Source organism: Lontra canadensis, unplaced genomic scaffold (genome assembly GCF_010015895.1).
Source record: "Lontra canadensis isolate GAN:19392208 unplaced genomic scaffold, GSC_riverotter_1.0 scaffold25, whole genome shotgun sequence".
Classification (NCBI taxonomy): Eukaryota; Metazoa; Chordata; class Mammalia; order Carnivora; family Mustelidae; genus Lontra; species Lontra canadensis.
In genome coordinates, this window is record NW_022631019.1 from 14795571 (window position 1) to 14823383 (window position 27813).

General features: G+C 36.4%; 1 protein-coding gene across 18 annotated transcripts in view; it reads right to left on the minus strand.

Annotated features, from left to right (window-relative positions):
* The window catches only part of EIF4G3 (eukaryotic translation initiation factor 4 gamma 3), a 338175-nt gene that overhangs the window by 141170 nt on the left and 169192 nt on the right, over window positions 1-27813 (minus strand). For 10 of the 18 annotated variants that reach the window (XM_032863666.1, XM_032863668.1, XM_032863667.1 and 7 more), the window contains 6 exons: window positions 23198-23293; window positions 21634-21747; window positions 18102-18134; window positions 8142-8162; window positions 7103-7282; window positions 6423-6537 (listed from right to left, as the gene is read on the minus strand). In XM_032863666.1, coding sequence (XP_032719557.1) covers window positions 6423-6537; window positions 7103-7282; window positions 8142-8162; window positions 18102-18134; window positions 21634-21747; window positions 23198-23227 — 493 coding nt within the window. In that variant the 5' untranslated portion in view covers window positions 23228-23293. The remainder of the gene's footprint in view (window positions 1-6422; window positions 6538-7102; window positions 7283-8141; window positions 8163-18101; window positions 18135-21633; window positions 21748-23197; window positions 23294-27813) is intronic. The other 8 variants (XM_032863665.1, XM_032863663.1, XM_032863659.1 and 5 more) reach the window with 7 other exon arrangements.

The window sequence follows — 27813 nt, forward strand, 5'->3', positions numbered from 1 at the left end:
TGAGAGAAAAACTGAAAAGTGACATAGATTAAATACTACTCATTAGTTATTTTTCAACACTATAGAAACACTCCAAGAATTATAATGTATTAACAGAATTTTATGATCTTGGTTATTGAACTTCAGTAAGGATAAAAACATTCTTTGAGAATCATTGTTCAAGATTAAAACTGAATAGAGGAGTAAAATATTATTACCCTAGAGTGAACTGTAAGCTAAGCACAAAGAACTAAGACTTCAGCAAAACAGACTGTCCAACTCACCAACTCCACGATTAGGGCAGGAAGGAAAAAGACTAGGATTCTTTCCTTACCAGTTCTGTCAGAAGAAGGCCCTCTGCCCTAGAAGACATGACTGCTGTGCTTTATAACAGAGAATTAGGGTTCCATTCCTTAAACTTGTTTTTTTTTTTTTTTAAGATTTTATTTACTTATTTGATAGAGATACAGCAAGAGAAGGAACACAAGCAGGGGGAGTGGGAGAGGGAGAAGCAGGCTTCCCGCTGAGCAGGGAGCCTGATGTGGGGCTTGATCCCAGGACCCTGGGATCATGACCCGAGTTGAAGGCAGATGCTTAACGACTGAGCCACCCAGGATACCCTCCTTAAACTTGCTTTTAACCTGAACCCAAGATTAGGAAGAAGAGGAGGAAGAGTAAAGGGGGACAAGGATCAGAGGGAAATGAACTGGGAGTGGAAGGGCAAGAGAAGAAGAGATTCCAAAATGAGAAAACATGAAGGGGGATGTTTATGTCCTCTAGACTATAAGGCCAGAATAGCTGCCCTGAGGTGGTACAGCTGAAGGACCTATAACTGATGGGAACTATTGGATCAGAACTTTTAAGTCTGATAAAAGCATACTAACTAATGATAAGCCTTAAAACTAAAATATCTGCCCAAATAATGAAAATAGTCTAAGCCTATCAGTAGAGGACTGGATTATACATTGTGATTCATTTACGATCATGTATGATTCATTCACCTAAAATGTAATGTTATGTGTTTGAAATTCTACAGGTAATGAAATGGAAAGTTGTCCATGAATATATTGTGAGATAGGGGAAAAAAATACCAGAAAGTTTTAGAACATTGTAAATAGTATGTGACCATTTATATTAAAAATTTATTTAAATATAAATGAAAAAGTATATATTAAGCTGTTAAATCATTATTTCCTTAGGGAGTGGAGAAAGGGAAAAAACTGGCTACTTCAACTTTATACATTCCATATTATTTGTATTTTTCTCACTAACTTGTTTACTTGAGTAATGAAAAATTATTTTAAGATTGTTTTTCTTGTCCTAGCCTCAGCAATCAGACAACAAAAAGAAATTAAAGGCATCCAAATCGGCAAAGAAGAAGTCAAACTATCATTCTTTGCAGATGATATGATACTATATGTGGAAAACCCAAAAGACTCCACTCTAAATCTGCTAGAACTCGTACAGGAATTCAGTAAAGTGTCAGGATATAAAATCAATGCACAGAAATCAGTTGCATTTCTCTACACCAACAACAAGACAGAAGAAAGAGAAATTAAGGAGTCAATCCCATTTACAATTGCACCCAAAACCATAAGATACCTAGGAATAAACCTAACCAAAGAGGCAAAGAATCTATACTCAGAAAACTATAAAGTACTCATGAAAGAAATTGAGGAAGACACAAAGAAATGGAAAAATGTTCCATGCTCATGGATTGGAAGAACAAATATTGTGAAAATGTCTATGTTACCTAAAGCAGTCTACACATTTAATGCAATCCCTGTCAAAATCCCATCCATTTTTTTCAAAGAAATGGAACAAATAATCCTAAAATTTATATGGAACCAGAAAGGACCTCAAATAGCCAAAGGAATATTGAAAAAGAAAGCCAAAGTTGGTGGCATCACAATTCCGGACTTCAAGCTCTATTACAAAGCTGTCATCATCAAGACAGCATGGTACTGGCACAAAACAGACACATAGATCAATGGAACAGAATAGAGAGCCCAGAAATAGACCCTCAATTCTCAGGTCAACTAATCTTCGACAAAGCAGGAAAGAATGTCCAATGGAAAAAAGACAGCCTCTTCAACAAATGGTGTTGGGAAAATTGGACAGCCACATGCAGAAAAATGAAATTGGACCATTTCCTTACACCACACATGAAAATAGACTCAAAATGGATGAAGGACCTCAATGTGAGAAAGGAATCCATCAAAATCCTTGAGGAGAACACAGGCAGGAACCTCTTCGACCTCAGCTGCAAAAACTTCTTCCTAGGTACATCGCCAAAGGCAAGGGAAGCAAGGGCAAAAATGAACTATTGGGACTTCATCAAGATCAAAAGCTTTTGCACAGCAAAGGAAACAGGTTAACAAAACCAAAAGACAACTGACAGAATGGGAGAAGATATTTGCAAAGGACATATCAGATAAAGGGCTAGTGTCCAAAATCTATAAGAGCTTAGCAAATTCAACACCCAAAGAACAAATAATCCAGTCAAGAAATGGGCAGAGGACATGAACAGACATTTCTGTGAAGAAGACATTCAGATGGCCAACAGACACATGAAAAAGTGCTCCACATCACTTGGCATCAGGGAAATACAAATCAAAACCACAATGAGATACCACCTCACACCAGTCAGAATGGCTAAAATTAACAAGTCGGGAAATGACAGATGCTGGCGAGGATGCGGAGAAAGGGGAACCCTCCTACACTGTTGGTGGGAATGCAAGCTGGTATAACCACTCTGGAAAACAGCATGGAGGTTCCTCAAAAAGTTGAAAATAGAGCTACCTTATGACCCAGCAATTGCACAACTGGGTATTTACCCTAAAGATACAAACGTAGTGATCCGAAGGGTCACGTGCACCCGAATGTTTATAGCAGCAATGTCCACAATAGCCGAACTATGGAAAGAACCTAGATGTCCATCAACAGATGAATGGATAAAGAAGATGTGGTATATATATACAATGGAATACTATGTAGCCATCAAAAGAAATGAAATCTTGCCATTTGAGAGGACGTAGATGGAACTAGAGGGTATTATGCTTAGTGAAATAAGTCAATCAGAGAAAGACAACTATCATATGATCTCCCTGATATAAGGAAGGGGAGATGCAACATGGGGGGCTTGGGGGTAGGAAAAGAATAAATGAAACAAGATGGGATAGGGAGGGAGACAAACCATAACAGACTCTTAATCTCACAAAACAAACTGAGGGTTGCCGGGGGGAGAGGGGGAGGGAGAGGGTGGTGGGGTTATGGACATTGGGGAGGGTACCTGTACCCCTGGGGCTAATAATACATTATATGTTTATAAAAAAATAAAAATATATGAGAACAGCAAAAAGAAAAAAAAAAGATTGTTTTTCTCACCTTAAGGAAACTAGGTAAACTGTTTTAATCTAAATGACAAATTGCCTACTTGATGGATTTTGGATCTGCATAAGAATTTCCCAGGTAAGAAAGAATATCTAACAAAAGGAACAGACATCAACAATGTCTGAGATACAACTGCCCCTCAATACCCTGTTTTTTGTGAAAATAAACAAATACAGTCTTTAAGTGATAGAAATAAAGCCAAATACATTATAATACTGTATATACAAATCAGAAAAATATTTCCCTACCAGTAAACTCATCTATATTGTTTCTATGTATACTGCAGTAGTATTAAGAGCAATAAAGAGGGCTGGCACAGATTTACAACAGAATTTTAATGACAACATTTTGTGTCAAAAAATTATTTATGTAATGTGTAATAAACAGACTAGAATTCAGTGAGCAGCCTTTCAAAATGATTTTGTGAATTAGAAGATACAATTGCGTAAACCTGGTGATTCACAGACCTGTATCCCTGGGGCTAAAAATACATTATATGTTTATAAAAAAAATTAAAAATTAAAAAAAAAAAGAAGATACAATTGCATTCCCATTATAACATGGGATTGAAAGAGAAAATTCTGGGGATTTTAGCATGCTTACTCTGCCAGTCAGTTTCACTTACAGGTTTTCTATTCAATAAATTCTTGAGGATATCAACTGTCAATTTTACACTTAAAAAGAATTTTAATTGGGGATGCCTGGGTGGCTCTGTCAGTTAAAGCATCTGACTCTTGATTTTGGCTCAGGTATGATCTCAGTGTCCTGGGATCGAGCCCCACGTCAGCTCTGCCCTCAGAGGAGAATCTGCTTGTCCCTCTCCCTCGGCTTCTCTCCCTTTATGCTTTCTCTCTCTCTCTCAAATAAATAAAATGAATAAATAACTAAATAAAATCTTTCTTAAAATGGAAAAATAATTTTAAATGGATTTAAATTCATAGAATAACTACAAAGACACTAAAGTGGTATGAAAACCCTGAGTTCAAACTAACTTCAAGGGGCTCACAAGGGACACCAATAGTACTGGCAACATTCTACGTCAAAGCCGGGTGATGCACATGTATTATTTTATTTTAAAACACCTATAAGCCACGTGTAGTTTGGAAAATATCAAATATTTCCTAGTAAAAACACAACTTCAGTAAAACCATGTTTCATACATACTTGCAACATTTCATGACATTATGAAGTGTATCATTTTGCAACTGACAGTCTCACAAGCAATAGTAACCAAGGTAAAAGAAAGGTTTTCCCAGGGCGCCTGGGTGGCTCAGTCCTTGAGCCTCTGCCTTAGGTCCTGATCCCAGGATTCTGGGATTGAGCCCCGCATTGGGCTCCCTACTCGGAGGGAAGCCTGCTTCTCCCTCTCCCAATCCCACTGCTTCTGGTCTCTCTCTCTCTCTCTCTGTGTGTGTCTCTCTCTCCCTCTCTGTCAAATAAATAAATAAATAAATAAATAAAGTCTTTAAAAAAAAAAAAAAAAAAAGGAAAGGTTTTTCCTTTTCTAGAAGTAGTAAAACCAGGTAACACTTGGTTCCTTGGCCTGTTTCACCTCAAAACCTAAGGGAAATGTTCTTGAGCTATTCTAATGCCAATTAATTCTGATGTAAACAATTGAGACACTAAATCTCAATGTTAGGAAATTGGTTAGTGGATACCTATTTATCTAAAATAGATTACACTGGGGCACCTGGGTGGCTCAGTGGGTTAAAGCCTCTGCCTTCCGCTCAGGTCATGATCCCAGGGTCCTGGGACTGAGCCCCGCGTCGGGCTCTGAGTTCATCGGGGAGCCCGCTTCTCCCTCTCCCTCTATCTGCCTCTCTGTCTACTTGTGATCTCTGTCAAATAAATAAATAAAATCTTAAAAAAAAAAAAATAAAATAGATTATACTATCTTAAAAGAACAAGTTAAAATTTTAATATGTCCTTACTGGTAGCAGAAAAGATCAATGCTTAGTGAATCCTAAGTTTAATTTTTCAAGAATTTGCTGATTTAAACTCTTAGAATTCACTTTCTAGATAATAAACCAAGTATAATATGTGGTAGAAATTTATGGAATAAGTCATCTTAGTACTGGTTCACAAAGTATAAACATGGCACTTATTTCTCTACATTAAAAACATTTGTGATTTTTTAAGGCATTTTCATTTCACTAATTCTCATAACCTTCCTATGACACAGATCTTATCACAATTTTGCAGAAAAGGAATCACAGAAACACTGAATTATACTCAGGCATCCCACTCCAATACCTTGTCACTATTTTAGGTGCTAGGGATACCAGAGTGAAAAAAACAATAAAATTCATTGCCTTTGTGGATACTATATTCTAGTAGGAAAACGTTAACAAACATTTTGGTAAATGGTGATAAATGTTTGGAGAAAAATCATGGAAGGGAGATAAGTTATAACTGACCCTTGAACAACACACACATCAGGGGCACCCTCTGCTCGCTGCATGCAGTCCAAAATCCATGTATAAGTTTTGAAGCCCCAAAATCTTATCTAATATAGCTAACTGCTGACTGAAAAGCCTTTCCAATAATGTAAACAGCTAACAGATGTTTTATATGTTATATGTACTACATATATATATTCTTACAAAAGCGTTAAGCTAAGAGAAAAGATAATGTTGTTAAGGAAATCATAAAAGAAAACACATTTACAGTACCATACTGTATCTATCAAAAAATTTCATGTTTAAGTGGACCCATGCAGTTCAAACCTGTGCTGTTCAACAGCCAACTGTATATTTATTCCATCAGCAAAAATCCAATAAAAATCTAAGTAATGATGAGTTGGTTGCAGATTCAGAACCTTAAGACATGGGTTCTTTGCAACGGAATTACCAGCTCTTTTAGGTGGTGTCATTAATTAAATATAGTTCTGTAATACCCTTTCCTTGTAAATCACTCCCTAAAAAGCTTTTGATTCAGAACTGTTTCCAACATTTTATTTAAAAATTCTTTATACCACTAAACCTCTCACTAAACTGATCAGCCAAACACAAAAACAAACTAGCAGGAATTCCTCAGTATTTCATACTTACCGTAAGCATTGGGGAAGTCCCCAGGTCCTGGTCCAGGATAAAAAGGCCCTGGCCCTGGTGGCTGAACTGGATACTGTTGTGGGGGCCCAACATAAGGAGGGCCACTATGACGGTACTATAAAAGAGAAATTAAAGATATTTATAAATAATATGAAGATGTCTTACTATTAAAAAAAAAAGTTGTGTGTGTGTAAGACAATTACTGAAATAAGGTGAAAACTCCTTGTTAAATACTTTAAAAAATGCTTGCCTGCCATCAAGATGCAATGAGAATAAAGAGAAAGATGTGCATTAGGTAAAATCCTTATAGCACATCAGTGCACAGACAGACATCAGCTCGTTGTAAAATTATTTCAGGCTGGTAACTTTCAATGAAATTGAATGTTATCACAGGAACAGCATAATTACTGAGTCTGTTTTAGAGCAGATGGATATGGGAAAGGGATGGGGTAAAAGCAAGAAGATAAAAATAATTTCTCAAACATCTTAGAAAAATGTAAGAGAAATATCTCCTTACAATATGATGGAAAATGACAAAATGGCCAGACTTACAGCCAACAGAAAAGTTCACATACCACTAAAAACCAATGTCATCACCCACCCTCCCTGCTTCCTCTGATGAGAATTTGGGTTAATTCCCACTCTATTGCTGAACCGCACAGACCTGAGAGATACTTTACCTGTGGAATACAGTACTGAGGACCCTGGGGCACTGGGTACGGCATGGGCAGATGGTTAACCATCATGATGTGCTGATTGGCCTGATACACTGCAGTGGGTGTCTGTGCACCAGGACGAATGGAAGGACTGCTGTTCGGGATGGTAGCTCTAGGAGGCTGTATCTGAGGCCTCTGAAAAAACTGAGGAGGGGAGAAAAAAGTATTTATTTATTTTTTACTAAGGGGAATATGTAAATTCTACTATTTTGAGCTTTCTCCTTTTGTCCACTAATAGAAATGTTACCAACTGAATTGGAAATACAATATACACAAAAAGAGGCTAAACTGCATGTGGCTGGGATCACTAAACTAGAATATTTTTAAGTCAAGTTAAGTCAAGTTTTGTTCAGTGCTCAATCACACATATGAAAACAGTCAGGCAGTCTCACTTTTAAAATGAAGCCTCAGCTATCTTAAACAAAAAATTATATACCATAATTATTAATTTTAAAATGTGTGATAAAATAACAAAAGGAGTAGCTTGTGTTTCTCTAAAAGTTGTTCTACTATATAAAAGTACTTATATTAAAAATTAAAAGCAGTCCCCTAAAAAGCTACCATTCAAGTAATTTATAAAATATTTCTAGACATAAAGATTTTCATCTCAGTCTATCGAAGTCAAGTTAAAGTAAAACTATCAGGAGAGTTGTCACATGCTGATTTATTACATGATGGGAATGGCCTTGCTTTTCTAAAAAGTGGCAACCCCATATTAAATTGAACCCAATTTTGTTTTCTTGAATAGTTTGCAATAAAAGTGGAAAATTTAGACAGACTTAAGAACGGTCTGGAAGGAGCAGAACTAAAATTTATCAAGTGGCAGCCAGTAACTGTGGTTATTTATGGCTCTCACTGCAGGCTTAAAAGCCTTGAAACAATATACCAACAAGAAATTCTCACCGTGAATGCGTGTATATTCATTAGCAAACAATCAATCTCACCGTAATAATGATAAGGGAACAGAGTAATAAAGAGGCCATGCAGAACCAGTAGTTGTTACCTGGATGGGTCTGAATCCTCCCTTCAATTATGAAGCAAGAAAGCAGCAGGAAACAGAAAGAAAGCCAATGGAAAAGCTTATAGATCAGTAGGAAGGGGTAGGACACATCATGCAGCTCAACAAAAATATCTTTCTATTTAGTAATAATAGGAGAAGAAGGAAGATTAGAAAATCAGAATGACAATTCTCCACTTGAGAATTCAAGGACACATGGAACTGAAGAACTGAATCACACTTAATAAATCCAGAGGCAAAAAATATTCTTATAGTAGCTACAAGTTATAACAGCTTGAAAGGATATGTCTGTTTTTAAGTACAGGTGGGACTGATTCCTGTTCTTGGCTCTACAGACACCCATTATGTGATTTGGCATTAGTTATTTAGCTTCTCTATGATCCACCATCTTTAATGGAGAAAATAGCTAATAATAAAAGTGCCATTCATTAGTTTAAAGCTTACAAACGTCCTAAGAAAAACTAAACTTTTCAAAATATATCAGGCCCATCAAGAAAGAAATCTGCTCTTCTCAATTAACACGGCATGTAAGAGCCCACTTAAAGCTTTAAAATGGGGAAACATAAAACTAGTCTTAAAATGTGGTTTAGCTCCAAAATCTCTTGAGTTGTCTCACAATTCCAGACATGAATATTGATTATGAATGGTCCAAATAAAGCAAGGATGAGCTTTGACATTTGGGCCCACTCAGGTCTTATCCTGCCTTACTCTTAAGCATCAAGTCACCCACACATAGTAGAAGAAATGACTTTTTATCTTGTGTTGTTTGGAAGAATTAGGATCCAATGTCCAAGGCTCATCCCCATTCGGCCTTCATAACCCAGGACAAAGAAAGTCCTAAAAAGAGTAAGTCACAGAAAAGCAATAGACAGTACAGCAGGAGAATGGAGTGGATGAAGGAACCAGATGGGGAAGGCCATAAAGAGTAGTTGATGAAGATGAAAAGAAAGTACAAGAAGCAAAGTTGATAACAGGAACCTGGGCTGGACCACACCAACAACAATAGTCTTGCTGTTATCTCCACTGACACAGTTTTGGTGACAGACACAAGAAATCTGTTGGCTGCAACCAAGAACATGAACTACTAAACTTTCCATCCTACACTTCACCTCTCTTAATTACACAGCAGACAGAATCTATTATTCATCAATGTATGTGAGCTGTAAACACACTTTATGAATGAACTTAAGTATTTTTAGAACTTGGTTAATATGACAGGAGCCACCAAACTGTTACAGGCCTCAAAGGGAGGACAGTCATTCATCTGCTCAACTTAATGAGCATTACTCCATGTTGGATGCAGGGGACAGAAATCTTACTCCTGTAAGATCCTCTTCCACCAACTCTAGAGGGCAGCCAAGACAAAGAGAGTATCAAACACAACAGGTGATGATCCACTGTAGTTATATTATCACCAAATTTTGTAAGAATATTTGCTTTAAGAGTATTTACTGCCTGGTGCACTGAAGAGGCATGGTGTTACTAACTTGTGCAGAGCAAGAAAAGCAGATATGGACAAAGTTTCTCCACAATTCTAACAGTTTACTGTGTGTGAGTCCTTCTCCTGGCACTAGTTTCCAACTCCTCTGCTGGGGTTTTTAACGCCCTGATTACAACAGTTGAGAATACAGCTTATTCAAGGAGGATTCAGAAGCCTGTTTTCTTCAGTAGTTTTAAGAAAGAAATAAACAAGTGTTTCTGATGATAGTGCTAATATTAACATAAAGCTGAACCCACAAAAACACAAAATTTATGGTTATGTGGACATGCAATATTTTTTATAAACTAAGACTTCAGCTTTGAAGCAGTGTAGGAAAGTGTATTCACATATGCATATTAAATAACACTGAAGCTTGATATAGCACTTACTAGCTACCAGGTATTACTCCAATTATTTTCCACATATAGTAAATTATTCTTACAACAAACCGCTAAGGCAGGTAGTATTATTAACAACTTCATTAGATACATGGAGAAATTGAGGGACAGGGAGATTAAGTAACTTTCTAAAGGTCTCCCACCCATAATTTAAACACAGTCAGATTTAGGTGTATAAACTTTAACTGTTACACACTCTACTTCTCATGAAATGGAACACCCCTCATATTTTCAAACAACTGTTGACAGTCAAAAGAAATTTTTTCTAAGGCCTGAGGGATTGGTGAGACCTTTATCCAACTGCACTAATGGGCGGCATATCCCTCAATCATAACATTCCCGGTAACAGCAATTACTTTACAAAATTCATGATTATACAGGAAAATAAATTTCTTCTACTTACAAGACTCTAATTCTCTATCTCCCTTAAAGTAACTGATACCTGTTCATATGCTTTTACTTCCTCGGTACAACATTTAACAGACCTTTTACTCAAATTCACTGCACAAGAATTTTATAAGGACAGGCTGTCTGGAGCTTATTTTTCACCCTTAAGAAGTTCCCTCCCTTCCTCATTCTCCCTTTCCCCTTCCCCCATACAGGAGATTCTACTATCTATAGGACTAAAAAAGGTGTAATGGCTGGAAAGGCAAAGAAATAAAAAGAGAATGTACTAAGGAAATAAATAAAAGAAAGAAATAAAAAGAGAAATAAAAAATGAATGTACTCTCTCCTAACCATTCAATTGTAAATTTAGAATTAGATTTAATAGTGGTACAAGAAATTAAAAATCTGTAGGTGGGCATGGCAGCAAACTACATGTGAATGTGAATGGGCCTTCCCAAACTGCTTGCAATGCTTCTGAATCCCTTTTCCTCTCCACTATCAAACTCTCTGGGATGCTAGATGGAAGGACAGTAAAAGCCATTTAGTCCAACAACATACCTAAAATTTAAATCTCTTATTTGACATGCCCTTCAGGTTACGACACTTGAGCAACCAAAGACACAGTCCATTTCATTATTAAATGGAGTTCTGACTTTCCTTTTACTGGCTCCAAATTTTTCTCTCTGTATCATTTTCCCTCTGGTCCAATAAATATTCCTAAAATCACATCAAAGTCAAATCCTTCTTCCACAGAAGTGATAAATCTCTAAGTTATGTAGAGACATCCATCACTGCCAACCTTCACACCAATGTCTATTTTTTGTTCAAAGCCAATTACTACCCTCCATGCCCTGTCCCTCCAACCAACATATTAAATTCCCTCTTCAGTCTTCTCTCAGTATGGTCCCACAGTTAAAAGTCTCACTAAATAGAGAACCAAACACAAATACCCAGGTGGTGTCTCCCTAGAATGTACCTGGGCTCACTCAATCAATTTATCTGTGGCTAAATGAAACAGCAACATCTCTCTCTTATTCTGGCTGACTATATTTCCATTAATAAAACCAAGAATATCAGGAGCTGTTTTGTCAACCACATTTTACTACTGATTGGTACTGAGTTACAATCTCATAAAACCCTTACGTCTTCTTTATATATAACCTGGCAACAAGTCATGTTCTTCACTTTTGTGTATACTCTTAGAGCTGTATAATGAAGTTCAGATGGGGAATTGTGTATGTTGTTTCTTTGAAAATGTATTTGGCTAATTTCAAACCCATCATTTCAGACTGTACAGACACTTCTGGATTCCAAATGTATAATACAAGGTCAAAACCACATAACCATCAGCAAATTTGACAGGCATGTCATTAATCCAAGTCACTGATGAAAATGCCAGAAAAGGCTAGGTAGAGAAGGGAGGAATCATGTACAACGTAAGTATCATCCCCAAACTTGACTTCAATCTGTTTTAAGTCTCTTATCTTTCAACAGTCCACTAGTATGCCAGGAGAATGGCAAGGGAAAGAATCAGCTCTCATTTGAGGTGGTATTTTGTGCAACTTTTCCAAAGGGCTTGGACACATTTATAACAGAGGCTGAATTTAGAGTACTCATGATAGCTAACTTTCACTGTAACATTCTAGAAACCAGAAGGAAAATGTTACCCCTTGGAAAATACTTCTAAAGATGTGATAATTATACCGTTACCTAAAGTTTCCTTGCCAATAACATTAGGAATAAATGTTTTTTGAATATGTTGGTAATTCTATCACTTTTCATGACTTCACTCTTTCTAAAATCATCAAAAGACAAGGATATCTCTAAAAAACTACATAATAATTTGATATTCTCTGAAAACTACCCATTCATTTTCAGCAACTCGAAAAATCATATTCAATCACATTAGTTCTTCCTATGTGGAAAAAACTACAGAATAATTATTATTTTGCAAAGCAAAAAAAAAAACTATATAAAAAATATGCTTCTGAAATCCCTAGCTTTCTGTAATATATAGTTCAGCCTCCTAGAGGAACAGTAAGATTTGGAATTATGAATCTTTTAGGTTAATATCTTTAAAAATTCTAAAGTACTTTTGAGAAAAATAACAGTGCTGTAATTTTCTCACAAGTTGTAAGGGAATAAGCAGTGAAGAGTCCACATAATGGGATATCATTCAAGTATCAACCAGATACTCTGCTGACTTACACCAGTTTATAACGAGGGCTATTACATTCTAATTCTTTCTGTACCTTCCCTGCACGTGGCCAATATCACATAATTTATGTTTCATTAAGAATTAGAAGATGTAAGCTCTAGAGCTGAGTTGTCCAATACAATAGCCACTCGCCATATTTGATGACTTACAACAAAAGATTCCGTTCTTCAGTTGCACTGCACATTTTCAGTGCTCAGTAGCCACATGTGAAAACGTGTCGTGAACAACACAGACACACTAACATTTTCACCACCATTACAAAAGTTCTACTAGATAGTAGTGCCATAGAAGATTATGTCAGATGGAAGGAAAAAACCCCGAGGATTCTATTCAGGGACAGGTGTTCTGTCTGTTCATGCTGCAGACTCTGAAAAATGAGCATCTTTGTAGAATACTTTGTTCATAGGTAAAAACAGGCTGAGAAAGGAGGGAAAGACAGGCAGGTTATGTCACTGTTAAAGAAAACTGACATTTACCCAGAATCTACTATGTGCCAGGGACTCTGACAGGCAGGTACTCTGATCCTCATAACCCCCTTAGGAAATAGGTGCAGTTGTTGTAACACTTCAATATTTTATCACTTATGAGCATATTTTATCCATTTCCCAAGATAAGAAATCTGAGGCTCGAAGTTAGTTTGTAGTGAAGCTAAGATTCCCAGTTATGCCAACTCCCAACCTGTATTTTTCTTTACTATCTCTGCCCTAACCCTACAACTCTTTGGTGATCAAGGCACTAGATAAACTGCCCATGACTGACTTACATTAAGCTCTGAAAAACCTAAGAGGGCTGGTCATAAGACTGCATAAATGCTTGATCTTATTTCCACTTGGCTTGATATGCCAAGTCTGACCCCAGAGGCAAACCTCTAAGCTTTCATTTATTTTATTTTCCAAATCTAAGAAACTGCCTAGAGCAATACAAATATTTCTCTACCAGAAACTAAGACTTCAAATGTAACAACACAAAAACCTTGAAGGGTCATAATGAAAAAAACTTAAAAAACAAAAATAAGCCAGCTGTTTTCTTTTCTTTTAATCTTTTAGCAAAAAGAACAAAACTACAACAGGAAAACGTGCACAGTTTCAATGCTGTTGGCCACTAGGTAACATACTTCCTTGATGTGAAGTACTGTTAAGCTTTATCAAGCTTTTATTTGTTTACACTAAATCCAATTACTTTGAATATGGCACACTATTCAACATTTGTCAATATTATGGGAACTAAAATCATGTATCAACACACTGCAAAATATTTTTGTTCTATGAACACTTTTAAATACCAATTTCCTGGTCTTTCTCAAAATGCTGACTACTCAGCCATAGAATATAACCAACACTTGATCTCTGTTGTGAAACCCAAAAGTAAAATAAGGACAGGAACACAAGTAACTTTAAACCACAACTACACAAATTTCAACAACTAAACATGAAATTAATAACACAAGCCAGAATCTACATTATACCAAGTGACTTGCTTTCCTTATGAGTATACATTCTGTTCTTTCTGTTTCTAATTACCTTGGGATTTTCAAACATCAGAGTAAAAATAGTTGCCATATTTCTAAAGCCATGGGTGTCTGCATATAAAATTACTTAGTACTTCTTCTTTTACCTTTTAAGAAAATTGTTAGTCTAATCTAAAGCTCTCTTCAGGCTACAAAATGCAAAAAGAATGGAACATTCTAATTAATTAATCTGAAAGAATCCCTGTAAAAGCCTAAAACTAAAAAACTAATGGTACTGGAAGAAGACACGGGTGACATAATTCTAACTGGAGCATGGTATCCCTGACTTGAGGGACTCAGTAAGAACTCTAGCTGGCCACACATAAAGATACTCTACCTAAAAGTAGTTCCAAGAAATACATTCTATAACAGTTTCTTGATCCTATTCAACTAAAAATATCACTATCCAGAATGTTGTTTCATTTCAATTGAGTTAACTTCATTTTAAAAAGAAGAAAAACATATATACACATAGGTTCTAGATTACTGAACTGGACAATCTTGTTTTCATTTCACAAGCAATTACCTCCAATTAGCTTACCTAAATAACAGTATTTTTACTCTTTGTATTGTTTATAGAACCATTGGTTACTAAGCAGTCACAAAAACTTAACGTATTTACAGTTGGACTTTAGAAACAACAATCACAGGAACCATCATCCAGCATCAAATTACTGTGTTTAAAAAAAAAAAGATCAAAGCATGAAAGGATATGTGGTCAGAAAGGCAGCCACTGATGAACAATTCAATAAAGGAGAAATAAGAAATCTATTCACTAAGTCTAACTATTCAAAGCTAATTATAACCCCTGATTTAATTCTTTCTGGCCAAAGAAAACAATTATAGATTAAAAAATCATGTATGCCTTCAATTCACAACAAACCAACAATAACCTAGGACATAGATGTTTTACCCTTTAAAAATGTATTCTCTGTGTACCACTCAAAGTTTTTTACCATTTGCTCTCATTATACAAGTTTCTATGTACTGTTTTGTCTTATGAGCATCTCCTTCTCTATGAACCTCTACCTGACTGACTGACTTTCTTTCTTTTCTTTTCCTTCCTTCCGTTTTCTTTTGAGACATCGGACGGGGATGTGAGGAGGAGCACAGGGAGAGGGAAAGAATCTCAAGCAGGCTCCATGCCCACCAATGGAACCCGACATGGGGCTCAGTATCACGACCCTGAGATCACAACCTCAGCCAAAATCCAAGAGTGGGACACTTAACCAACTAAGCCACCCAAGGAGCCCCTCTACATGACTTTAGATTTGAGGAGAAGACTGTTTTAAATACAAACCTCAACCATTAATTCTCAAGTGGGAAATAGTATCATCTCCATGGAGGTTATTTGGAAATATGTGAAGGTGTTTTTTGTTTTGTTTTGTTTTTTAATTGTCACTGGGGGAATTCTACTGGCATTTAGAGTCCTGAGGTTGCTAAATGAACTGCAATTTACAGGGAAGGATTTCATAACTGGTTATCCCACCCAAAATGCCAATACCTATTCCATACTGGAACAAACCAAACTGGACCGTACAGCCATGGATAAAGCAGAGCAAACTCTTCCTAACAATTCGCTCTCTGCCACACCACGGCTTCAGCTAGCTCCCGCTCAGCAGTGTCACTTCAACTCCCGGCCCTCCCTCTCCTAGTTTTCTAAGGGGACTAATTCCTACTGCTGCCTCCACCAAAGTTATAGGTTTCCGTACTCAATTCTCTCTGGTGTAGAAAAAATTTAAACTGCTATTTAGAAAGGAGGAATGCCAGAGTAAAAAGCAGCCAGCTCTCTGAAGTTTTTGTATCCAAAAGTAACACTCTGGATTTATGATCCATCTCAAAAATTGATCTTCAAGAACTTGTGTCAAAATGTAATTACTTTCCTTGCTAATAAATAAATAATAAGTATATAGACATAGGCAGTTCTACTTTTCTAATGGTTGAAACATGCCATAACTTCACAAGCATCATCCCATAGCTAAATAAAGAACCAATCTGCCAAAACTTTCTTGAGTCATATGACACATGAAAATCATTTCAGAAGTGAAATCAACCTTTTCTCACCAAGACTCCTTTAAGTTTTCCTTGGTTTTTGGAATTAAAGAAGACAAAGAGTATCATAAGACTTTAGGCTCAGGAGAAAGTTCAGAAAACAAATTTTCCCAGAGTAGACTTTTTTATAAAGGCTTAACTACAACATCCCTATTTGAGGACCAATGCAACTGAATACAAATTATAGAAACACTCAGCCTTATATGAAGGAGCTTAGAAATAGTTTTTCTTAATCAGTAGTTTTTTTCTACACTGCTTCTGGAGCAGAGATCTCCAAGGTTTCTCTGTTAGGAGTAGTTCTCTGGCTTGATCCCTGACTAAAATTTAAAACTTGCCTCTATGACTGTTGACGAAATACTTTATAAAATTTATAATCAACCTTTTTACCTATGGGCTTATCTTCTTTTCAATTATTAGTAATCAATCTAGAATTGTAGTATATGCCAAACACTGCTAATCACTGTCCTTCCATTATCTCGTTTACTCTTCATATCTGTCCTAAGATGGGTACTAGTATTTTCCCCATTTTACAGATGAAAAAACGGAGGCTGAGACCAATGAATAAACTGCCCAAAACCACTCAGTTAGTAAGACTCAAACATAGGTCTAGTTGACACCACACTGTAAGCTCTTAAAGTACTTTAACAACACTGTCTGTTGATACTAAAAAATACCCGAATTTTATTTCTTCATCTAACCCAAAGAATTGCCATCCACTTCACATAACCATATTTGAGTTCTTCTGCAAAGTGTCCTTAGCACCTCAGAATTTGTTTGGTTTTACATCATCTAAATTGAAAAGACTTCATTTTGAGAAATAGAGCTTTATATCACTGGTAGACAATGAAATCCTGCAATTACACCATGTCCATTTATTCAATAATAAGAATTCTAACTATGATTAACACAGGCAAATAATGGGTAACACTTCTTTCATTTTATCAAACCATGCTAGGCTACATAACAGTATCAAAAAACAGCTACCACTTACTGCTATTTACTTTGTGTCAGATGCCTAAAGAATCTAATCTCTAAAATGGAGGGCATTTATTCCCGTTTTCCATATGAGGGAACTGAGGCTCAGAAAAAGATCTGTTTAACCCAGCTGGTTGCACAGTAAAGCTGGTAATATGAACCCAGATCTGTAAGGCCTAGGCCCTTTCTACTGTAGCAAGAGAAAATGTTTCAAGACACTCTGTAAGAAGCTATTTGGAGGGAAAAACCCTGCAAGGTTTTTCTTTATCCCAAACCACCTCCTCTAGTATATTCCTGCTAAATAACTTAGTGTCAGCATATACATTGTTGAATTTTAACTTATATAATTACTTCATTTAAAAAGAACCAACTGGCTACAAATATTAAAATTAAATAATGTATTTATTTTCTACGTATCCTGAGAATAATTCTATGAAACAAATGACTATGTATTACTTTTAATTTGATATTAGATCTAAGTTAGTAACTGAGATTAAGTGGTTTTAGAAATACTAATGCTATTTTATACACATCAATACAAGTTACATCAGAATGTTAACAGAAAACCCTTAGAATGTTGCCTGTTCCAGTCAAATTTAAACAATACATATAACCACAAAATCTGTGAGGGCTTACCATATCTGAAATTTTTCAAGGTTCCCTAAATTGAGAGCAATTATTGTTTTGGGGAAAAAACCACTTTATTATTTTTAAATTGTGCCATTAACAGAAGGGAATGTGTTTGTTAATAACAAAATGCCGTGAAATTAGTGAAGGACAAAAAGAACAGAATCACAGGAGACTGGAGCTACTCTTAAAGAGTACAGGTTGGGTGGTTCCCTGGAATGGCAGCATTCTAAGGGTCAGCAGCTACTAAAGCCCCCACCTATTAGTTAAAGGTGATAGTGAAGGGGCAAGGGTACAGTACCTGGTGATGGGCAGGTCGAGGCCCCGCTGCAAACTGAGAAAAGGAGGGAAAACAAACACAAAAGGAAAGGCACAAAGAGTCAGAAACACCACAACAAAAACCAAAATGTCACACAATATGCCAAAAGAAAAAAACCCACAAGAAAAAAAAAAACAAAACACAGTCAAAGCTTTGCTGCAGGACAGTGACAGACAGGTACTAAGATTCAACAGGTTAACACCACTCCAGCTATAGTTTGTCATTTATCAGCTGGGAGAGAAACAGCTAAGCTGTTAGGCACGTAAGGGTATCTCTCTGATAGGAATATAAAAAAAAAAAAAATCCTAAAATAAAGCAAAAGAAGGTTTGAAATACTAAGTGATTATATTAAGACAAACATGAAAAAGTCAGGGGTGCTTATGCAACTGATACAGCTGGAGGAAATGGAGAAGTTTTTATATTACAAGAAAGAGCCAGGAGGTAATTAAAATGTCCAACAGGAAATACAGAATGTTAACAGGACCGATTTCAAATTCACTTTAGTTTAATGGGGTATCTCACACATGAAATGGAAATTTCAGTATCTTCCTTTATTTCTTAAAGAATAAAATTTCATTTATATATCTATAAATATACAAATATATTTATAATATATAAATATATATTTAAATATATAAAATACGACATATATATTTAAATACAATTAACTAGTAAAGTTTAATATCAGGCATACCAAAGCAAATAGCTGATAAAGAACATCACCCTCTAAAATGATTAATCAAAGTGGTACTAGTATAGGCTCAGGAAGAAAAGAGTAAAAGAAATCAAATCTCTCAGTTTTTATACACAACAGCACAATACTGTCCATATGTACCTACTGCTATTTGATACTGAGAATAAAAACAAACAAAAAAATATAACTCCTTAGCCCAACAGAGTGCTTAAAAGCTTGTAATACACACTCTCTTACTTTCCCTAATGTACAATGAAAGAAAAAGCTTTCCTACTAATAAAATTTTAAATACTAAACTTGTAAGATCAACTATTCTTCACTAGACCATTAACTAGACTTCCAGTGTGATTTCACTAAAAAAGACAGAGAAAACTATTCGGGACATAGTGTCATGTACTGGCTACTAATACATTAACTATTGAAATGTTAACGACCCCCTTTATAGTGAAAAGAAAATATTTACAAAGCAGTTTTGAACGCAAACCACACAGGACTTGAATGGAATACATTTAAGAAACTAAAATACGTCTTCAGTTATTTCCTAGAAAGCCTTCCTTCTGTTAACTCAACACTGCAGGTGAATCAGACTGAAGATTAACTAAGAACCAATCCCTCATACTCAGAATTTAAGTTACATGCAAGAGATGTGGAATTATTCCCCAACTGCTGTTATTTCACATAAATAATTTTCAAAAAATTGCAGTGGAGCACATGCCACAATGCAGGAGATGGTTGAAGACTGCTTTATTAAGAATTCTTCTTAGAAGCTAAAACATCACCTATTTTTCAAGTAATGAAAAGTGTCTTAAACACAATTTGAAGTTTTTCAGCATAAATTAACGAGCCCTTGATGACCTGTGTGATTAGAGTGTGTTAGGTCAGCCATTATATCTGCTAACTACTGTAAAAGAGTTTTTCAGAATGATGATAAGGGCACCTTTACTTCTTGAACTTTTTCTCTTCATAGAAACTGAGGTCTTATATTTTCAGTTTTCCAATTATGAAAAGAAAACAAGATCATACCTCTACTATGGACACCAAATTTCAAGAATAGGCAATACCACCCATGTGGTATGAATGTAGGGGGTGGAAGTGAGATGTTTCTTCATGACACTTTTGAAGAAAATGAGAGAGAAGGGCCACGTTAAAAAATTAACCTGAGTATAGCAGTACCTGTCTTATCACTGTTCCACAGAAAGGTCTCATTTCTAAGGCTCTAAAATAAAAGTTGCAACTTCATATATTTGGAAGGTTCCAGTCAAAAGAGAACTTTCTATGAGCAAGAGGAGTACCTTATAAAATTACACATATATTAAAAAAAAAAAAACCAAAAACAAAAAAAAACAAACAAACCAAAAAAAACACAAGTTAGTTGGAAAGTACCCTAGTCTATTTTGCACTAGTCACCATTGGCTATTGAGCTTTCCACTTGGAATGACAACAGTCTTAATCCTATGGGTAACTGTAAGCAACAGAACAAACTGTAGTCGCTGCTGGCTCATATTAAAAATAGAAACATTCATTTCTTCCTTTTATTTTTTAAGGGGTTTTTAGATGGTGAGGACTGTAGATATTAAGGAAAGCAGCCTTCTGTGAACTTAGATCCAATGTTAATGCCACCCACCCACCCATTCACTCACCCTTCTGTGCACAGTTGGCAACAGGGCATGGCCAACATAACACTGATGCATCTTTGGCACTTAGAACCACAAAATATAACCAGTGGATACAGGTTACTGCAAAAGCCAAACTGTTCCCCCTTCTAATGAGGCATTTAATAGATACTTTGGAGGCCATTTAAAAATAAACTATTTTTTAAAGAGTTCCAGTATAACCAGAAAATGGAACAGATAGGTAGCTAACCAGTACCTTTTTGCTTTTAAACAAATTTTCAATAATATGAATTTCACTAAGAGAGTATACATCAAATAGAAATATGGACACAAAGATAACCTGAAAGAGGGAGGGGGTGCCACGTGAAGCCACTTGGATTGCAAAGGCAGCTGTCCAGGGAAGAACAGAAGAGCCTAAACTGTGCAATTGCCAATGGCCCATTAATGCAGAAATAGAATGGAGTAAGCTTTAGCTGCTCTACAAAGCCAAGGGAAGAGTCCCCTCCTTAGTGCAACAGCTTACCTCTCCTCACCAGTTGAGATAGCTGTGGATGGATGAGACTAAACTATGGCAACTTGGGATGTAGAAAGAAAATGCAATCCTGTCAAATTTCATATCCCAACTTCACCCTCCCAGCACCAACACAAATGAAATAAAGAAAACTGGACCCAAAACAACAAGCAAGAGTAGTCTAGGGTTTGCTAGTCTTGCACTTGTTTTGGGATATGTAATGGAATGTTATGTGTGTGGTTTTTAGTAATGGGGGTGGTAATGGTCACTAGCAGAGCAGATGGCAAAAATTGCATAGAGGATAGTATCTGAAGAGTTTATGACCACAGAAACATGGCTGACAACTACAGACAATTTCCTCTTTGATATTCAATTATAAAAAGGAAAGAGGGAAAAAGAAGCCTTGAAATTTATCTTTTAATATCAAATTTATCTGAAAGGGATATCCCTCTTCGAGTTTAAAATAAAAATCTAAACCCCAAATTACTCCTGTCTAATTCCCAATCAAGAAGACCCACCCAATTTGTTATTCTTTTCCCCGCTATGCCTGGCAGAAACTGCCATGCTAGGTTAGACTTCCAGAGAAGAAGCAATCAAAGCATTTCTGTTCATCAGCCAATAAATGGATGTGGTCAAAAATAATGAGTGCCAGAGGCACCACTGCCTGCAAGAAGTACAGTTTGTTATATTGCTTACAATGCAGTATTTTATCCAGCCTCTTCCAGCCAAGGACCTGTAAACGGGAGTCTGTTCCAAAACCTTCCTCCTCTTCCAGTTGTCTGTGCAATGTATTGGCACTGTTCTGCTGGGCTGTCAAAAAAACTGGTTTAGAGATGCAGCTCTTCAGTCAGGTTTTGCGCCAGTTCTAACCATGTAAATTTCTTTTCTTTCAATAATTATAAAAGGGGGATGGGGGTGAAGAGGGCCATAGTTCTTTGCAGTAAGAGCTTACCATAATGTCCCATGTTTAATGACTAGAAGCAGGGCCTATCTAAATTAATCTGGTGAGATCTCAGGCCCACTCCAAGGAGTCAAGTATCCACAACCCCAAACCACTCTCAGAACACAACTTGCATCAGACATCTTGTTGATCATTTCAGCAAAAAAAAAAAAAAAAAGAAAAGAAAAAAGAAAAAAAAGAAAGAAAAGAAAAAGGAAAAAAGAAAAAAGAAAAAAAAAGACAAGCAAACAGGCAACTAGGACCAAAGTCCCACCTCTTCAGAAAGGTTCTTCCACCCCCTGGGGAGAACCAGGATCTAAGAACAGGTATTGGAGAAGAGGGCAATAGGGAAAAGGAAGACAGAAGAGGGTAAGAAAGAGATTACATTTTGGTGCAGTCCATGATCTCTAGTTCTTTGAGCAATCTTTCATACATTTCAACATTTCTCAGTTCATGCATAAAACCAAATGAATAGGAGCTAATGCAATGAAATACCCCTATACTACAGGCAAAAAAGCAGGGGTGGGGAACCAAAAGAAGATACCTGTACTCTGAGGAAAACACAGAGCTGAGATACAAGTAGGAATGTGAGATACAACGTGAGATGTTACAGAAGCACCTTCTGGCAAAAATTAGTCATGCAGGGCAGGAAACGACATTCTAAGGAATGGACAGCTGAAGCCACTATATACTTTTGTGAAACAGAAGGATGAACCTAGAGTAAATTCTCAGTCTTTGCAATATTTATTGCAATCCATGTAAAGGATGAGCAAAGAGGATGACAGCATTTTAATTTGTATCGCAATTTATTTACCGTCTGAAAAAATGAATACACCACTGGTGTATGTCATGCATATGTCCAAACTGTCAAATGGTTAGAACTGATCTAGTGACACTGATTCAGAAATCTTACTTCCCAAACCACTGAAATTTGAGAGTCTAATTAATGAAATTTAATTTATTTTTAAAAATCACCGTGCTTTACTGTCCTCCTGAATTGTGAACAGTACAACAAATTAAGAGCTGAAATGAACTTGAATGCAACCAGAGTAAAAAAAAAATCATGCCACAGAAAAGTAAAAGAAGATAAAAAGCTCCATTTCTTCTCTCAATAAATTTAAATTATTCCTATACTAAAAGTCTGAAAATGCAGTGCTGACCAATAATAATAATAATAGTAATAATAATAATAAAGTAAAATAAACTGTCCTTGGAACAAGTTTCCAAAAACGAGTAAAAGTTTTAGCCGAAGAACCCAAGCTCCTAAAAACACAAACTTAAATGGAAAACATTGTCTAGAACAAGCTTCTGTATACTTACCGGAGAACGGGTTTGAGGTTGTGAATTCATTGTCTGAGGGGCTTGAGGGTATACCAACGTGGTTGGACCTGCATTCTGTCCAGAGGGATATGGGGTCTGTCAAAAAAATGACAAGAACAATATCACATTTTGAATATATATGGCAGGATAACTCAAAGTATTCAAAAGAAATTTATAAAAGTATTTACTAGTACGGTTTACAGCTCTACTTTTAAAAACTTATCTTTACCACAATACGCAGCAATTCAGAATCAGAGTGGCATTTTTTAAGAGGTTACCTTAAACACCTCCTGATAAGTAGACATTTGCAACCCAACGACTAGGTACAATGATTTGATAACCTAAGTACAAAGAGCACTCACTGTCAATTCATCTATTTCAGAAACAGACAGATCATGCCACAAACAAAATGAAACATGACTGAGAGAATGTGTTATTGCTGTGGTGAGTTTTCCAAAGTACCTACAAGCAAAGAAAACCGTTGAGGAAGACACCCCAGAGACAAATAGCAGTTCACTAGGTTAACTGCTATATTGTTGCTGTTCTCTTCCACTGCTTACACTTTAATCCTTTTACACGACCATTTTTTTTTTACATAAAAATATATATAATCAATACGAACTTTAGACAAAAGCATGGGGTAAGTGGTATTACGTACTAACTTACCATAGGTTTTCTGAAAATAAGAGTATAAGCTTTTCATTATGAAACCATGTTAAATACTACAAACTAGCATCTGTGCTACTGAATCCAGGAAAAAAAAAAAAAAGAAATCTGTAACATGTTTAAAATGAAATAAGGGCAATAGCAATGGACACAGAATCACAGGACTTGGCTTCAAATCCCAACTGCCATTTACTTGGGCAAGTAATTTATCCTTCCCATGAATGTAAAAATATTAGCTAATCTACTTCACAAGTAAGTTCCTAAGATTAAATAAGGAAAAATCAATTACTGTGCAATCACCTTTTACCACCACAATGCCAGTTCTACAAATGAGGAAATCAAAGGTCAGAAAATTCAAGTGTCAGAGCACCTGGGTGGCTCAGTTGGCTGAGTGTCTGACTCCTGGTTTTGGCTTAGGTCGTAATCTTGTGGGTCAAGAGATTGAGCCCCATGTCAGGCTCCACACTCAGTGGGGAGTCGGCTTAAGATTCTCTCTCTCAGGGAGCCTGGATGGCTAAGTGGGCTAAGCCTCCGCCTTCAGCTCAGGTTGTGATCTCAGGGTCCTGGGATGGAGCCCACATTGGGCTCCCTGCTCAGCAGGGAGCCTGCTCCCCCCACCCCTCCGTGCCTGCCTCTCTGCCTACTTGTGATCCCTGTCAAATAAATAAATAAATTCTTAAAAAAAAAAAAAAAAAAAGATTCTCTCCCTCTTCACCCACTGGCAAGCTTGTCTCTCTTTCTCCCTAACAAAAAAATAAATCTCTTAAAAAAAAAAAAAAAAAAAAAAAAAGTGTCTTATCCAAGGTAACAGTAAATGCTATCTCTAGAAAGTATTCTAACTTTGTTTTAAAAGAAAATTCTACAACTTTTAGCATCTGCTGACCATTTAGTGGCAGTTTAGCTGGGATTAACAATTTAAAGCAAATGTTTGAGGGATGCCTGGCTGGCTCAGTCAGTGTAGCATCCAACTCCTGATACTGCAGTCATGAGTTCAAACCCCAAATTGGGTATAGAGATTACACGCGCGCGCGCACACACACACACACACACACACACACACACAAAATCTTCAAAGCAAATCTTTGAAAACTTTAACTTTTAATTAGTGAAAACACAACAAAATCAATGAACAGAGGATATCCTCTATCCTGGACAGAGGATAACTTGCAATCTTTGAACATGGTAACATTATACCCATCTCTATAACCAACATTAAGGTCCTACCTACATCAGGTTAGTTTCCCTTTTTCACAACAGGTGTACTAAATCTGACCACAAATTGAAAATTACGACAGCAAGCATCTCAAATCTATCAAATAGGTGATAACTGCATCACATATGACCCAAAAGTTAGCCACAGATTTTTCACCAAAGATAATTTTTAGTACTGTTTGAAAAATCAAGTTTATGTGTATGTATCACATTGAAACTCTAGAAGGCTGGAGGTTGACTATTTCAACTTAACTTTCTAATTGAAGTTAACTATTCCAACATGAGAGGTAAGTGGATTTCTTTGCCAGTTTGAATGCCTTTTATTTCTTTTTGTTGTGTGATTGCTGAGGCTAGGACTTCTAGTACTATGTTGAACAATAATGGTGAAAGTGGGCATCTCTGTCAGGTTCCTAACCTTAAGGAAAAGCTCTCAGTTTTTCCCCATTGAGAATGACATTCGCTGTGGGCTTTTCATAGATGGCTTTTATGATACTGAGGTATGTTCCCTCTATCCCTATAGTTTGAACAGTTTTAATCAGGAAAGGCTGCTGTATTTTATCAAGTGCTTTTTCTGCATCAGTTGAAAGGATCATATGGATTCTGTCTTTTATTACTGTGCTCTATCACGCTGATTGATTTCTGAAAGCTGAACCACCCTGCATCCAGAATAAAACTCACCTGATTGTGGTGAATAATCTTTTTAATGTACTGCTGGATCCTATTGGCTAGGAATATTTTGGCATCCATGTTCATCAGGGTATTCGTCTGTAATTCTCATTTTTGATGGGGTCTTTGTCTAGTTTTGGGATCAGAGTAAAGCTGGCCTCATAGAAAGAGGAAGTTTTCCCATTATTTTTATTTTTTGAAACAGCTTCAGTAGAATAGGCATTATTTCTTCTTTAAAGGTTTGGTAGAATTCCCCTGGGAAGCCATCTGGCCCTGGACTCTTTTTTTTTTTTTTGGAAGTTTTTGATTACTGCTTCCCTTTCCTTGCTGGTTATTGGACTGTACAGATTGTCTGTTTCTTCCTATTTCAGTCTTAGTAGTTTATACGTTTCCAGGAATGCGTCCACTTTTTCTTGATTGCTTAATTTGTTGGCATACAATTGCTGATAATAATGTCTAATAATTGTTTCTATTTCCTTGGTATTAATTGTGATCTCTCCCCTTTCATTCATGATTTTATTAATTTGGGTACTTCCCTTTTCTTTTGGGTAAGTCTGGCCAAAGGTTTACCAATCTTACTAATTCAAAGAACTAGTTTCTAGTTTCATTGATCTGTTCTACAGCTTTTCTGATTGGTATTTCATTGACTTCTGCTCTAATCATTATTATTTCTCTTCTATTTGGTTTAGGCCTTATTTGCTTTTCTTTCTCCAGGTCCTTTAGGTTAAGTTTAGCTTGTGCATATGGGATTTTTCTAATTTCTTCGAAGAGGCTTGGATGGCTATGTATTTCTCTCCTAGGACCGCCTTTGCGGTATCCTATAGGTTTTGGGTCGATGTGTTTTCATTCTCATTAGTTTCATTGAATTGTTTAAGTTCTTGAATTTCCTGGTTGCCCCAAACATCCTTTAGCAGGATACTCTTTAACTTCCAAGTGTTTGAGTTCTTTCCAAATTTGTTCTTGTTGAGTTCCAGTTTCACAGCATTGTGGTCTGAAATATGCAGGGGATAATCTCAATCTTTTGGTACCAGTTGAGACCTGACTTATGACCCGGTATGTGGACTATTCTGGAGAAAGTACTGTTAGCACTGGAAAACAAGTATTCTGTTGTTTTAGGATGGAATGTTCTGTATATATCTGTGAAGTCCATCTGGTCCAATGTGTCATTCAAAGCTCATGTTTCTTGGTTGATCTGCTTATATGATCTGTCCATTGCTTGAGTGAAGTGTTGAGGTCTTCTACTACTAATGTATTATCAGAGTTTCTTTATTTTGGCTATTAACTGGTTTATATAACTGGCTGCTTCCATGTTGAAGGCTTAGATATTTATAATTGTTAGATCTTCTTATTGGATAGACCTTTTAGGTATGATATAGTGTCCCTCTATATCTCTTACTACGGTCTTTGGTTTAAAATTGTATTTGTCTGATATAAGGATTGCTACCCCAGCTTTCTTTAGAGGTCCATTAGCATGGTAAAGGTTCTCTATCCCCTCACTTTCAATCTGGAGGTGTTTTTAGGTTCAAAATGAGTCTCTTGCAGACAGCATATGGATGGGTCCTGCTTTCTTATCCAATCTGAAATCCTGTGTCTTTTAATGGGAGCAATCAGCCCCTTTACATTCAGTGCACTACTGAAAGATAGGAATTGAGTGCCATTTTATTACCTATAAAGTCCATTTCTATAGATTTTGTTTCTTTCTGGTCCATGTGACTTATGGGTTGCTCTTCACTTACAGAATCCCCCTTAATTTTTCTCACAGGGCTAGTTTGGCGGCCACATATTCTTTCAGTTTCTTCCTGTCCTGAAAGCTCTATCTCTCTATCCATTCTGAATGACAGCCTTGTTGGGTAAAGTATTCTTGGCTACATGTTCTTTTCATTTAGTACCCTGAATATGTCTTGCCAGCCCTTTCTGGCTTGCCAGCTTTCTGTGGACAGGTCTGATGTTATTCTGATGTTCCTCCCTCCATATATAAGAAATCTCTTCCCTCTAGCTTCTCTCAGGGTAACTTCCTTGGCTCTAAGATTTTCAAGTTTCACTATTATATGTTGGGATATTGACTTATTTTT